Source organism: Heliangelus exortis, chromosome 11, assembly GCF_036169615.1.
Source record: "Heliangelus exortis chromosome 11, bHelExo1.hap1, whole genome shotgun sequence".
In the NCBI taxonomy this organism is placed as follows: domain Eukaryota; kingdom Metazoa; phylum Chordata; class Aves; order Apodiformes; family Trochilidae; genus Heliangelus; species Heliangelus exortis.
Window position 1 is genome coordinate 19,687,148 of NC_092432.1, and position 16,671 is coordinate 19,703,818.

The 16,671-nt window shown below is 35.4% G+C and overlaps 1 protein-coding gene across 2 annotated transcripts in view; it reads right to left on the reverse strand.

Moving 5' to 3' along the window:
- Positions 1-16,671, reverse strand: part of UNC13C (unc-13 homolog C) — a 111,943-nt gene that overhangs the window by 65,624 nt on the left and 29,648 nt on the right. For both annotated transcript variants that reach the window (XM_071755149.1, XM_071755148.1), the window contains exons 7-9: positions 13,085-13,312; positions 10,915-11,056; positions 1,201-1,370 (exon numbers count right to left, since the gene is read on the reverse strand). In XM_071755149.1, the coding sequence (XP_071611250.1) occupies positions 1,201-1,370; positions 10,915-11,056; positions 13,085-13,312 (540 nt within the window). The remainder of the gene's footprint in view (positions 1-1,200; positions 1,371-10,914; positions 11,057-13,084; positions 13,313-16,671) is intronic.

Sequence of the window (16,671 nt, forward strand, 5' to 3'; positions counted from 1 at the left end):
CTGCTTAAAATTTGTCAGTTTTTTTGAATATTAAAATTCTCATGAACCATTTACCATTACTACTTTGTAGATACTGGTTGAAAGGTTCATTCTAGGACACAGATTTTCAATACTTTTAAACAGTTTCAAATCAAATATGTTCAGTGAGGTTTTTTCAAAGATCAATTTCATAATAATTTCTACTATTTTTATATCCATTTAAGTAATTTGATTTCTTAAAGGAATATAAATTAGAATTAATAATAACCCAATTATCCCACCTTTAAAAAATCCTCATCATAAACAGGAAATAAACCAAGTATTTCTCTTTATCAGTGAGAAAACAGCTAGTTCCCTGACATCTATATAAGTCACAAGGAAATGAAACACTACAGGGAAACGAGGACTGTAGATCAGGAAACAAATGCACTACAATTTTATGTCATCCAACATCATCATCATTAATTCATCCAACATTTTCACAAAGCAGGCAACATCCATAAATGTTACTATCACATTTTTATTGTCAAATATAAGAGATTAACTTTAAAAATACTACTCCAGAATATTTAGTGCTCCCAAAGAGATTTTTAGAATTGAATAATATGTGTATGCTTAGCTTTAGATAAAGAAAATATATTCTAAAAATACTTTTTTCTTCTTAAGACCTGTCCAGACAAGAAAGTGCAGTATTTAAGAACAACAGGGAGCATTCTGAGCTTCAGCAAGCTGGTTTCAGTTTATGACTCTGCATAAAAATGCATTTGACAACAAACAAGTTTCATGAAGAAACACAGGTGTAAATATAGTGAAAACCAGAATAAAATTAACAGGCCCAGAATGGTAAAGAAAAAAAAAACCAAACCCCACAAAACATATAACACAATTATCAGTAAAGGAATGTGGACAGCAAAATATTTCCTCAAATTTTCTATGTATATTTGTAGATTTATTTCCCACAAAATGCTACAGTGAATGGACTGGTCTGAAATATTGGGCTCTGTTACATGTTTTTATTTTGCATTAATTTTTTTTTTTGGATGCTGTTGAGATTAGTCTGCTCTCTGTAATTTTTATAGCTGAATCAAAATGGAGAAAGTATCTTTCATTTTCAAATCAACTGGCAATATTTAAGGTTTTTCAAGCTGTATACTGGTACTGAATCTACAGATGATGAGATCCTACCTAATTTTGTTTTAAAAAAATCAGTAAGAATCATACCTAAATTATACCATACATCCATTTCTCCACTCAGTGTTCTTACTTCAATGATTGTTTGCCCAAGGAAGTCATCTGATTCCTTTTTGAAATGTTGTTTTACTCTAGATTTGATGTCATCATCTTCATCCCATACTCTCACTTTGATTCTGTCTGTAGAGTTATGGCATTCACTGTAAAAGAATAATAAAATACAAAAATGTGAGTGGTACATAAGCTACCTATGCTTTTTCTGCAGTCTAATTTTTTGTCCCCCACTTCCATACACTTGCTAAACTGCACAAAGTGACAGAAAACAAAAAACTACAACATTCAGTATAATAAAAAGAAAGATTTCCAGGGACAAAGATGCAATTCCTACATATAAGAAAAAGTAAGGATATTAACTTGACAGAATTACATATAAATATGGTTTGTATTTAGGGTTGTAATGAACTCATCAAAAATAATTAATTAATTTACAACGAGTACTTCTTAATGGTATTTAACAAATATTTAGCAAAGAAAGAGTTAGGTCAGGTTTATTGATTTAGGGATGCTATATAGTACATAAACTGGACAAAAAAAAGTAGTAGCCTTGAATGTTATAATACAAGAAGTGAGAAAATCTTAAAGAATTTCCAGTATGTGGCAGGATGTTTTTTTTAAAAAAAAAACAGCAAGGAAAGACAGAGAATCAGAAAAACCTGGGAAAATATGTAACTGTTTTCTTTAAAAGATATATTATTTTATTTCAAGACCTCCATGGTAAGGAGAAGTAGGCACAGACTGTTATGTACTAAAAGATTCCTTGCAAATTTAAGTGGCTTACTGACCCCTCATGAGCTGAATTGGCCAAGAAGGCCAATGGCATCCTGGGGTGCATTAGAAAGGGTGTGGTTAGTAGGTCAAGAGAGGTTCTCCTCCCCCTCTATTCTGCATTGGTGAGGCCACACCTGGAGTATTGTGTCCAGTTCTGGGCCCCTCAGTTCAAGAAGGACAGGGAAGTGCTTGAAAGAGTCCAGCGCAGAGCTACTGAGATGATTAAGGGAGTGGAACATCTCCCTTATGAGGAAAGGCTGAGGGAGCTGGGTCTCTTTAGTTTGGAGAAAAGGAGACTGAGGGGTGACCTCATCAATGTTTTCAAATATGTAAGGGGTGAGTGTCAGGGAGATGGAGTTAGGCTTTTCTCAGTGGTGACCAGTGATAGGACAAGGGGTAATGGGTGTAAATTGGAGCATAGGAGGTTCAAGTTGAATATCAGAAAAAATTTTTTTACTGTAAGGGTGAGGGAGCCCTGGAACAGGCTGCCCAGGGGGGTTGTGGAGTCTCCTTCACTGGAGACATTCAAAACCCCCCTGGACACGTTCCTAGGGGATGTACTCTAGGGGGCCCTGCTCTGGCAGGGGGGGTTGGACTAGATGATCTTTCGAGGTCCCTTCCAACCCCTAGGATTCTATGATTCTATGATTCTATGATTCTATGATTCTATGAATGGATTTGAGGAGCTGCTGGGTGTATGAGAGTGAGAGGGCTTCACCTGCAACCTGCACGTGTCCCAGTGAAGAAAAATTTTCCTGCATTTTTGCACAGAAATGGAAAAGAAACTACTGGTTTTTATTCCACAATGAGACCATTTAGTATTGGTCAGTGTTTAGGACTGATGGCTGCTCACTGCAATAGGCTACCTTTGATTACAGTAGTGAAAAATCTGATGGCATTTAATGGGCAGCACAGCCCTGGCACTTGTTATAAGCCATGTCATACTCATGCATCTGACCATCCAGTTTTTTAAATACCCCTTCAGTAATACTACAAAATGTTACAAATCTTTGATTGTCTTTAAATACAGCTTTGAAGTGTAGCAGGAAATTTTGATCTTTGGCAAAGTCTTAGTTTAACACTCAATTAAGGGTTTTTACATGAATTCTGTTCCAAGCTCTATCACTCTGATCTGAGTCTTTCCAGCATTAAAACAGTAAGAGTATAACTTATCTCCAAACTGGCACCCCTCAGGGGTGTTCTAGGAATTAATTAGTGGTGGTAATGGGCTTTGGAAGTATAAAGTGCTTTAAATGGTATTATTACTGTCAAGGCAAATCAGTCACTACAAGTGGCATGCACAGCCTTTGCTCTGGCTCACTGACATCACCCAGTACCACAGAAATCCTGGTGTCTGCATTGCAAATTTTAACATTGCAGATATCTCTGGTAATTAAAAAACACATTGTTCTCTGATTAGCAAAACTAATGAAGTCTATTTTACTTTTGTCTCATGACTGGCTTCCCTGATGCCTAGCAAACTACAATCACCTCTTGAGTCTTCTCCTATAATTGGTATTTTCATAAATTACCCTTCATGTGGACCCCCTGGTGTCTATTATGGGGTGGGCTCATCCTGAGGAGGCTGTGAGGAGCTCATCTGTGTCTGACCACTTCCTTTCATAGAACATGGTGCATGTAGTATTAGGCAATGCAGGAATTTTCTCTGACCACAAAACTCAAAAGATATTTACAGAGATATCCAAAATATAGGAAGGCACAGATGCATCAAATAAATATCTTTGCCTCAAGAAATCAGGGTAGACCTGGAATCTATGCAATTCTTCTAAAATGTAGCCCAGAATTATTGCTTAATGTTGCTAAAGTCCTGAATTGCATTTAGCTGTGCACAAAATGGAAATATTAAATAAGAGATTTCTACATGATGAGGCCTTTAGGTGATCTTTATCACCATATCTCAGATATCCTCTCCCTGCTTTGCTTTTCAGGGAGATGATGCATCTAAAATTAATTAAATGGTACTTAAGTACCAGTGCCATATTTCACTCTCTAATACAACACCCTCTGATGTTCACTTAGCTGACTAAGGAATATTTACTCAGATATCAGGACAACTTTTCTCTAGTACCCACATTTATCAATCCTGTATCTTTTCTTCGTTAGCCTTAGGTCAGTGAAATTTCATGAGACCTTTCACAACCAATGGCCTTGCTCACATATCCATTTCTGTCAAACCTTTGGTTCTGCTGCCTGTTTTAAACCTTGTTGTGCAAGACCCTAAAATTAGCATAGCTCTGTTATGCAAAACAGAAGGGTGGATGAACACAGACAGCTACATGTTTGCCCTGTGGAACTGAGATGGGAGGGAGATTTACTATTACAGTTAAAGAACTGACTCCACAGGTTTCTATCTACCTGCCCAGCCTCTCAGGAACTGCTCTGTATCATGAGCTGCACACTCTGCTTTCATCACTTTTGTGCAGAAGCTCTGTGGCTTCACAGAAAGCACTGGGTGGGATTCCTACTTCTGCTTATTCTGTCCAGGAAAATCAGCCCAGGAAATTCCAGGCAAAGGCAACATATTTCCAGTGTTCTTCTAGTAGCCACTCTGCTTTATTTGCACAATAAAGAGTTCACTCGGGTGTGATAAAGGAAGGTGAGAAGTGAATTGTCCTTTAGAATACAGAGAATGAAGGCAATGATGCTTTTTGGAATCTGGAAAAGCTGCACTGTGTTTGGAGATGCTAGGTAGAAGAGATGGTATTAATAATTTACCAGCAATCTGGTGATGATACATGGCTTCTGCATTTCTAGAATGCTGCACATGAAATAATCCTCACAACACTCCCACTTGTTCTAATGGCTAGAGTAATAAAAAATGTAATAATAAAATATTATTACTATAGCAGCTCAATGTAAATTTAATATCATGTGTATTGGCATAACTTGGTTGTACATCTCATGTAAGAGATCTGTATCCAGTGTTAAAATAGCAGTCAACTGATACTATGCTACTTTCATTAAAGAAATAAATGCAAATGAATTAAAATTCTAGTGAAGAATTTATGGAGGATAATTTCCCACTGTATCAAAATACAATTAATTGATCAACCTTTCCTTGTAATATTCAGTAAAATCTCTTACATGCACTAACAAATCTGCATACTGTGAATAGTTAGTCTAGGTGGAGGGCTTTTTCCCCTAAAAAAGTGCTATTTTTTTTAACATAAAGAAAATATATTTTTACAACAAAATACAGTATCTTGCTGAAATTCTGTGAGCAATCAGTAGACAAATTGCTGTGTCTGAGATGACAAAAATGAACTTGACTGACAAGTTTTGCGACATCTTTGCCTGCTCATGTCCAATTTTGCAGCTTATTTTTTTTGAAATTAGCTTTTATTCATCATTCACAAATGAGTAGTATAAAAAAATCAAACACACTATTTTTGATCAGAGCTCCAAAAAAAAACCAGGGAAAAATCTTTCCTGTCATGAAATAAGCAAAAATTTGCTTAGAACTAGTCTAGTATACCCTGAGAACTCTAACAAGTGAAGAACAGACAGCTTGTGGCAGAAAAGCTTTAGAGAATTTGTACCCTAATAGGAACCTTTTCCTATTATTATTAGGAACCAATTATTAATAGGGACCTTTTCCTATTAGTATTACCTGCTAAAATACACATAAAACCAAAAATGCCACAAATAATGACCAGGTTATTTTTTAAAAATATCCTCAAAAGTGACAGAACAAGGAAATATAAAAAGGGGAAGTGTCACACTATTCTTACTCCAATTTTAGAGCTGGGATAATGATTGGCAGAGAGATTAAACCACTCTGTAATTATCTTCCTTCTCTCTCATAGTATCCATTCCTCCTTTTCAAAAAGTACTTAGCCTCTGTGGCATTGCTATAATAGGTCTGTCCTTTCTGTTTCTAAGTGTTCAGAGATAGCCCCATATTCACTCAGGAAATATATTCCAGTATTTCTCTAGCCCTACCATTGGCAAACCTTTTCTGCAGCCTGATTTAAGCCTCTCTAAATGGAATTTGTACCTATTGCTTCTTGAGGTACTGTAATAGGAAGCATGGAAAATAGATAATTCCTTTCCTCTTTCCAGGAGGAAGGATGTGTTTAAAGACATCCTTACCTCCACTACTTGTTTCTTCTCTAGTCTGGACAGTCCCAATTCTTTAACAGTGTAGTCATGGCCCATGCTTTCTGATAAAGTAGAATGTGCCTAAATATGTCTTTTCTTGCATGATTTTACTCTGTCATAACAAAAAGAGAGGTGTATAAAATTAAACTGGATTGACAGCAGTTTGAAAAAAGACTCAGACCAAACGTGCTGTACTGTGAAACTAAAAATATTATTGCTGAACAAACACTTTATTGTTTTAATTGGTTGTTAGAGGTGTTCTGCTCTCTTGTCTTGGGCTGAAGCTGTAAGATAGTTATTTTAATTAGTAGGATGTTTCTCAGAGACTTGCTTGCTTATTGGAGAACTTTTAGAATGGGTAACTCCAGCAAATTAATTTGTAGGTTTCTATTACCCAATTGGTTTTGTGCAATATAATTCTCTGATATATACTCCTGCTTTTAAAACAAACTTTAAGCTATTTCAGCAATTCTCACAAGACTGTATTCAGGTGTCACTGTAAACTGGAACACCATTTAAACAGTTGACCTATCTTGTTGACTTCAGGCACAGTGAAGATAACACTTTTTGGAAAAGTCAGTTCTTGTAGAAGAATTTCTAAAATGAAATTAGGAAAGGAATTTGGCAAGGTCCTCTTGCATTTATTTCCTATCCATGGCTGTTAATAGTGACCATTGCTTTACATGAATTCACTAATCATGACTTTTCAGCATAAATAAACTGTGTGAGTGCTGCTCTTTTAAGTTAATTCTAAGAAAGAACATCCACAGCTGGATGCCTGAAATAGCTGCCAGAGAGGCTGAAATATGTAGCAGTTGAACAGCTTCTCTAACAAAAAGATTTAAACCACTGTGATCTCAAATCTATATCAATGCTGTTTGTTGCTGGAGAATACTTGCCCCCAATATTATCTGCTAAAATACACAGAATAAACCAAGCTCTGCTGATACTAGGAGCCATGGCAAGTGTTTTAGCTTCATCTTCCTGGGTTTGATGGGCTGCTATCTGATACTTCTACTTTCTCCAGTGATTTCCACTTTTATGAATTATGATAGAAAAGCAAATTAAGTGTATTTGTCACAAAATGCATATACATTAATTATACACCCACGTTAAGTGACAGAAAGGCTGAGAAATACATAAATAGTTAATGAGAATTGATCTGAACTGCCACTCTATCTGTGATGGAATAGAGAGTATTCTGAAAATCCTCATGGTGCATCTCTCACATGAGAAAAATAAATGCAGAAGTCATAATCATGTTCCTCATGATTAGTTTCATCATCCACAGGGCAAATTTTGGAAAAACTGAGGTTTTATTTTTTGTCTACATTGATGTTTTCAGTCTATCATCAGAAAATCATCAAGAATGTCAGGAATCAGACAAATTCTAACAGGTTTTTGATGACTGTTACTTTGGCCAGGTGGTAACTATAGTCTACAAAAGGCCCTTGCCACTGGTCTAATTTAAATCAATTAGACAAAATGTTTTCATGCATTAAAAGAAATAATAGATAAGCAGTGAAGCTATTTATCAGAGCCACATAGTGGCCTAGCAACAGCCAAAATTGAATTAATATGTAAAATAATAATCTTGTTTTATATATCTGTATATATAGATATATACACATACACCATATATATATTATATATTTATACAATCATCTGGTTGGACCAGATGATCCTTGAGGTCCCTTCCAACCTGACATTCTATGATTCTGGGAAAGATGTTTGTGTTATACAACTGTAGCTGAGGTGTTAATGAGTGGCCAGAGGAAATGAAACTTCCAAAGCCTGAAAGGCAATTGGGAGATGTGTGCTTGCTAGACAGCACTGCCAGAAAAAAGCTGATTTCCATATTTCAGCAATCAATTCTTGAAATGAGTGGTGAAGAAAACAAGAAACGTGAACAAGAGATTTATGATAGTCTGTAGATCTATAAGTTTTTGCAAAGCTGAAAACTACTCAGCCAAAATATCTCTTCCTTGTAATTGAAAAAATAAAAAAAGTCTCCTTTCCCATACCAGACACCACACTTAATGAGAAAGGTGACAAATAGCTGCATGACTCTTCCCACGTGCTGCCATTGAATAAACTCCTCAATCACTGATGTTTTATTGAAAAAAAAAAACCCAAACAAACAAAAAAACCCCAACGAATCCAACACCCCATAATTTGCTCTATTATCTCCTTTCTAATAATACAAATAGAAAGGGTCAAAGCCCTGAACACCTATGTTGCATTCTCATTCAAGGAGCATCTGCTGGCCTATTTACCTCTCTAGCTTGTGTACCAAAAAATATACATTTCAAGGAAAGATGTGTTCTTGTTTTCTTCACTGATATGCACACAGCTATAATTTAGTTGTAGTTTATGAATTGCCATGTTAAAATCTATCCCAGGCTCATTTAACAGAGTGTTAGATTACATTTTGTCAGAAACATTTAACCTCTGCTTATCATGCAGCCAGTAGAATTTTGTCTGATTCTGCAAAGCAGAGCACTGCCCTCCCTCAGTCTGCTTTGACAGAGCAAATGCACAGTGGGAAGTCAGTGTTTTCTCCAAGTCCTTGCTTTGGAACAGATGGGGAGATTTAAAGGAATTCTTTGGTCTTAAGAGTAAATATATGATTTAAAGGTTTTGAGACACATTTTATTCTTGCAGTTTATTATTTAGGATGTAAAATTAGGATTCGTATTTGAATTTAAACAGGACTATCAAATATCCCAAGTAGAGCCCAATTTGTATAAAACTTCCTGAGTCACAGAAATACTTGTAAGTATCTACTTTAGATTTAATCTTGTGCCTAAATACCTATAGTTTATTTTATACACTTTAGAAATTCTCATTTATCTTCCACTGGAATCCAATACTTTAAGTAAGTTAAATAACTATTTTAGGAAGTACGAGTGCTATAAAAATGATTGAAAATTTATTCAATTCAAGGCAGAAGAGACTTATACTATAACAGGGTTTGTTGGTTTTTTGTTTTTTTAAAAAATTAATGTTATTGCTAGAGGAGGAGATGAGACTAAGTGATAGCTGAAAAAATATACAATTTTGGAATTATAGCTCATACAATCAAATGCAATATATTCATTAATCTCCTACCTTTGGTTACTCACAGTCATTCAATGAAGTTTGACACTTCAACTGTAACTGAAGCAGCACAAATTACTTTAAAAAAAGAGCATGATCTGTATAGGAGAAGTCTGGTAAAAGTTTCTGAGTGTGTTTTTTCTCTGAATTAGCTATTAATTTCTAGTACTGGCCTTCAAATCTGTGAAAGTAATAGGGATACAGTGCTTAATGTAGTTGGATTACCCTGTACCTTTTCCAGACAAATAGAAAGGGTATCTTGGGTGATAACTATCTCAAACTCACTGGTGAAATGATAAGCTCCCTAGGAATAAGGTAGGAGATTTCAGTCAAAGAACAAGGAAGGGAAAATAGCTGTTGTGACAGATAATAAGAAGGCAACTTCTTGTATTATGACACATCATCTTTTTGAAGAAAACAGAGATGTATTACAAATGCCTAAACCCTAGCATAATTTTTTCCATTGTTTTTGAGATAATAATAATGACAACTTTTGTCTTCCTTACTTGAGGAAAGGAATGTAAGAAGAAACTAACCATGTTGTAGCCTGAAGACAATTGTACATTGCAGTGAGTATTTTGAAACTTTCTGTTGCACACTGTGACTAAGGAGAATTTCTAAAACTTGACTTTGCTGTCTTCAGGATCCTGAGGTGTTCTGATGCTGCTTCATAAATTCACTGTTGCTTATAAAAATGACACATCATCTTTATCCTCACTGATTCAGAGTTTCATCAAGTTATACCAAATTAGTTTTGAATAGTACTATTAGGTAGAAACATATTAGGCTTTTATACCACAGTGCCAAAAGGTTGGAGGAGTTTGCATGTTCTGATAGGCTGGTCATATTCTCAGTCAGGAACTTGTAGTAAAAAGCAGTATTTTTAAGAAAGGAACAGTGAAGTACCTGTGGACTGGAATTTCCTGTACTGCAATATGTCTTCCTGAAGGGAGTTCTGGGAACACAGAGCCAGAACTAGAACTTGCATGAAATCATATTCAAACCCTAGCCAGCATATTGCAGGTGGGAACATCTACTTTGCAGTCAGGGTGATAACACTGAACTTTGGTGATATTCTGACAACCCCCTCTACATCCTATTCATCTCAAAGGCTTTGGTCAGAAAAAGGAGACAGGAGGATCATTCTGCATTCTTTGCATCACACTTCTGGACAACCCTGTCTTGGAATGGAGAGATGTTACCAACAGCCCAGCCCAGAGCCTGAAGCAAGTTCCTAATGGAATGTTCCAACCCAATGTTGAATGAAAAACACTCATTTTGGAACTCAAAGTTCCAACCTAATGTTGAATGAAAACCACTCATTTAACTTGTAAGGTCAGTATCTGAGACACAGTGACAACATTTGGTATGAAAGGTCAAAGTCTGAAAACTGTTACTTAAGCTCACTAAAAAATTAGAATAAATAGACACCACCACCAGCTTCTTCAAGAGACATAATTATGAGATGTATGGCTACTATATGATACAGTCATAATAAACTTTCTCCATTCAGAATTTGCTAATTCATTAATGCTATGAATTTGGATAGTATAGACAACAAGTATTTTCAAATTTAGTAAATATTGCACATAGTAGCATTATATTTCCTAAATGTAAATTAAAAAAAAACAAAACCAAACCAAACCAAAACAAAAAGACAAAACAAAATGAAAAACAAGAGTCCTCAATACTTACAAATAAAATTTTTCATCCCATACTGGATTCAAGTTTCCAAAAATAGTCTTTGTTCTCCGCTTGGTTTTCCCAACTTGCACAGTAACATATGGGTCACTTGAGCCAGTTTTGTCCTTAGCCTGTAAGCCCTGAGCACAAAGAACTGCAACAAAAGGAAAAAAATGGGCTTAAGTCTTCACAGCTTTCATTGCCAAGAAATAAATGAGACAGTAACAACAGCAACAGGAAACAAAGACCTCAGACTGAGGGCTCCTGAAATGAAGCTTTCTGGATAAATCTTCCCAGCATCTGTCTGTCCAGAGATAGACAAGGCTTCTCTTACTGCCCCTCTGGACTGTACAAAATGGTCAGATATGGTTTAATAGGGTAATAAATGTAAGGATTCAGTACAGAGCACAAAATAAACATTTTTCTTGCCATGCATAATTCAGATACTCTTCTCAAACTGGTTTAATCAGCATGGCATATAATATAATGTTGGCTTGAGTCTAATATTTTCCTAAATTTCCATTCCCTCCTTCCAAATAAATAATTATTTCAATTCTTTTTTCCAAGAATCCAAACTAGAATTTCCAAAATAAAACCTCAATTTTTCCAAAATTTGCCCTGTGGATGATGAAAATAATCATGAGGAACATGATTATGACTTCTGCATTTATTTTTCTCATGTGAGAGATGCACCATGAGGATTTTCAGAATACTTTCTATTCCATCACAGATAGAGTGGCAGTTCAGATCAATTCTCATTAACTATTTATGTATTTCTCAGCCTTTCTGTCACTTAATGTGGGTGTATAATTAATGTATATGCATTTTGTGACAAATACACTTAATTTGCTTTTCTATCATAATTCATAAAAGTGGAAATCACTGGAGAAAGTAGAAGTATCAGATAGCAGCCCACCAAACCCAGGAAGCTGAAGCCAAAACACTGGCCATGGCTCCCAGCATCAGCAGAGCTTGGTTTTATTATTTTGCACATACTATTTAAACCATTACAGTAGTAAAATTTAGTTAACATCTTATGTCAATCATTTTGGGTAATGAAATTCCCTCAGTATTCTCAGTAAAACGATTACATAAAAATGGCACCTTCTTACTCATCAGATTAGCTCCTGCTGTGGGTTCAGTCAGATCTTATGACTTCAGTGAAAAAATAAGTTTTACTTTTTTACATATCTCATTCCTGAAAAGACTCTTAGGAATGAAACAGAATCTATTTTGTCTTCCCATTCACTATAAATCCAAAGGGAACCTTTTATAAAGGACTGATCCCTCTCCTGCTTATGCAGGACATATAAATGCCAGCTTTAAAAATGTCTTCAAGAATTGTTAACTATTGCACTTATTTACTAAAAATAAGAATATGAATTACATATTTTCCCTGACATATCTCTCCATGTCCCCAGTGCTTGGTAGCACTTCCAAAATTCAACAACTATTTTTTTTTTTTTAATTTCATGCACTATCCCACAACCATAGCCTCTGTTTTTCCTGATACCATCTGACTCCCAATCTCAGATTTCTGCTAAGTTTCTTTGGGCACATATCTGTTCTTCTTCAGCTGCACATACAGTTTATATACTGCCTCAGATGTCATAGGCTTTAGTTTGGACTCCAGAGCCATGTGAAGCTAAAATCACACCTAAAAACTCTGACAGAGTAACTAACTCATGCTCAACTTGACAGATGCTTTTTCCCATTCCCTCGTGAATGCCAACTTTACTTTTCAGCAATAGAAATGGCAATTCTACCTCTCAATGGCCTCTCCCTGACACATAAAATATTTGCCATGGAATCTGAAGTGGTTATAGTAAAATATTTAGAGCACATAATCCAAATACATTTATCTATTTACAAATTACATACATGTATCACAATATGTATCACAAATTAGATGATGCACTAATACATCATCTACATCATGAAATAGATATTAAACCTGAAAATTTAATAAATGAAATACAGATGAGATAATATTTTATTTTTAAAGTGTTAATTAATGTCACAAAAAGCTTTTTGTCTCTCACAAAAAAAAGATTACTAAAATTTTTAGTGAGAGCACATGTAATTCAATTCAATCTTTACCCATAATAGATGTCTTATTCTTCAAACTAGGGGAGTAGGAAGGAAAAAACTCTTAGAGCAACCAGTTCAGAAGAAAATTTACCTGTTATGGTTAATTTTGCTGACCATTTAGATGTTCCATCCAAAACACTTTGTTTTGCTGCTTTTGTATATTGTACAAAATCTTCTCTGGAAATATTAAACATTTCCTGGATCACTTCAAACACTTCTGGCCTGTTTTTCTCTCTAATCTTCATTCTTTCCTTCATAGCACTGATAATATTCTGTGTTTTATCTTCTGCACCGTGTTTGGAACTTTTCTCAGCAGCCCCTGAAATGACAGAAAATGTCAATACCAATTTATAAAAATTGCTATCTTAGTTCTTTTTCTTCCTGAGGGTGTACAGCCAATTCTTGGTACTCAAAGACAACACATGTTTCATCTGAACAATACCAAGCCTCTTATGTGTATTCTTTACAATACCTAAAATTGTCAATTGATTTAATTTAACATGATAGGTTAATATTCATAGTCAACCAGTCAACCATTATAACTAGAAATGATTTTGATTCAGTACTGGTCAGTACTGTGAAAGCATTTAAACATGCAACTTTTCTTACACATTTAGGCATACTGCTTCTTCCAGAAAGGAGTGAACAAGTGTGTAGTATCTGGGTCTGTCTGCTCTGTCCTTTGCCTCTGTTATTAGCTAAACTTCAATAACACATATATGAATAATTCTTAAAATAATTATTTTTTTTTTCCCTACAGTAAGGACATTCACCTAGACTCCTGCTATGCTCTCTCATTGTGGAAAACTAGTGAGCAGTAGAAAGAAAAGAGCCCAGCAGCTTCAGATGCTTTCTTCACTGCTTCTACATACATCTCAATGTCTATTGATGCTGTCTGCACCCATAAAAAGTTTTTCATTCCTTCCCAGAACTGTGTTCATTTAAACAAATGTTAATTATCACATAAATCCACTTACCAAAGCATTCAAAGTCTAAAAAAAATCTCCTGAAGCATTCACTGGATTTAAACATTTAGATTAGTTTGTGGCTACCCTGTCAAACAATTCTGTAGCACTGACATCTTCACTCAGGATCAGCAATGCCCTCTATCCCTTCCTCAAACATCGTGTGTGAACCAAGTCCCAAAGCTCAGTGTTAACAGCAGAACCTTCTGCTGGCTGTTTCAGCCAATCTTCCATGTCCTTTCTCCCAAGGAGTGTACATGACATTATACTCAGGTTGCAGCTGAAGAGTTTAAGGGAGTACTTTTCCTATAATTCAAACACTGGAGCCACCCAGGAAATTTTTGCAAGGACTGCATTTAGTGAGCACAAAGAGGTTCTGGAAAGAGTTATATCAAAATCACTGTGGTTTATGCTGGTTTAAAAAAAAAAAAACAAAACAGATTATAAGGAGACCCTGTTGCTACAGATTTTATTCACAGGTCTTCCCATAAGAGCTCTGGAGAGATTTCTCTCTCTAAAAATCATACCAGGTCTTAGATGCTCTTTAAAGACCAGTGTGAAGTTCTCCTTATAAAATGACCCTAGCAGCCCAGAGGAAAGAGTTTCTGACCAATGGCTCTCCAATAACTGGAATAACCTAAGTGTACTCCTGAAAAAAAAAAAAAAAAAAAGTCCACCTTGCAGTAGGGTGGATTGCAAGGATGTTTCTTTCTTGAGGAAAGAAACATCAGACTTGCATGGGCAGCATGGTATTAGAGATGTTGGAAGCAAAATTTGAAGTTCTTGCAGTAAGGACAAGCTAACAAGCTACTTCAGCTCTTGAGAAGTCTGACATGTAAGGCAAGATGCAAGAATAGTACAAGTTTTATAATCAATGAGACAGTACCACTTCCTAAGGGTATTGCTGATCTTTAGTTCACGTTGTTAAACACCACTTGAAGGCTCAATGCACTGAGTGTGACCACTGTCAGCATCATTATTACCAACAGCAGTAAGTACTTTAGTCTTCAAAAAGGTGAAAACATGCCACTAGCCATCCTTAGATCCTGGGAGGATCAAAGTATTACTTTGAGTGTTACCATTCTCTTCAAATGGATAGTAAAATTAAGACAAAATTATGATGAACAGTTTGCTTTGCAAAGGAACACAATTCTTTCTCTAGATCAGATACCATTATATTCTTTTCAGGGCTATTTTTCTTGAAGAATTCTCAGATTGCTGTGGCTAAAGTAAAAATTATCAGCATCTATAGAGCTGGAAAGTGTCATCCCTCAGCAAAAATCTCAGTGAAATATTACAGAACTAAGTTTTGGGGTTTTTTTTCCCCTTTGTTTACTGCTTTCATTCTATCTGAAGGTTTCTCAGCACAGAACAAAACAGATATATATATATATATTTATATATATATGAAGGCATAATGTAATAAGATTGGAAAAGTGTGGGATGAGATATCAGATACCAGTGAGTCCAGATTGTGAAAAGGATGAAATATATTGGCTTCCTCAAGGTGTTTTCCATGGCTATTAAGTCTTCAAAAATTTTGGAAATCTCTTGGTCTGAGCACCTAGTTTTTCTGCATGTGAAAGATCAAAGTTCTAGTGGTTTAAGGATTTTCTACACTTAAAAATTAAGAATTAGTAGAAAAATAGTTGTGCTACTGTGAAACCAAGTGGCAGCTAAAGAATTCTCTAGTGAATTTATCACAAAAGTGATGATTACTGTGTTGTTGCCTGGAAAGCATGATGTGGTTCTTAAAAGATGCAGGAAAGCAACATTTTTCATATTCTCTTATTTACTGCTACTCCTTAAGAAGTACAGATACAATTTCATAATGAAATGATAAACCACAGACACAATCTGAACAGGAATAATGCATTCCTGTTGAAACCTTGCTGATTTTTGACAGTACATATAAAAATGAAATGTGTTAAAAATACAACTTAAAGGAAGTTTTACTGGAAAGTCATTATAGCTTTCTATCTATAGTAAATTATATTATTGCAGCTGTTTTTTCAATCCTCTATTGCTGGCAGTCTATCAACAGCCCTTCTAGTGCAGTATTGATCAGACTCATTATAACAATATTGTAACTTATTTTGCACAGAAAGTTAACAAACCTTTTACCCTAGGGATTGTTACAGGCTCACCATGACTGAAATAAGTTCTGATTTAATACTGCACCTACTACCAGAAAGCAGTATTTTGTTGAGGATGAGGATTCTAGTGAGTGTAATACAAACCCCAATTTAGAACATGTCTAGATATTGACCTTAAGGATCTTGAGATTTAAATTAATTTCTACAGTCTAAATTAGCAATCATGACTTGGTATTGTGAAGGTACAAGCTCCTGTTTACTGTTTCATATTCTTATCTATTTTGCAACATATTAATGTGACTAGAATATGTACCAGGAATTTATTTTTTTATCTTTCCTTTGATGTTTCTTGTAGTGTGATTACACAAAAAAAAGAGGGTTTAAGTCACATAACAAATTGAGTGTTGCCACAGACAGAGGAAAGTAAATAATATGCTGATGTTACCAAACACTGCATGATGCTCCTGTAACAGACCAGCAACATTAGACATGTTCCAAGCAGAAATGTAAGATCAGCAGCAGATACTTCATAAAGTTTCTGTCGAGGTGCTCAGCCAGTCAGAATCAACATTCCTTCACCAACTGCTGATGACCTCAGAAGATGTGAAGTACTGCAA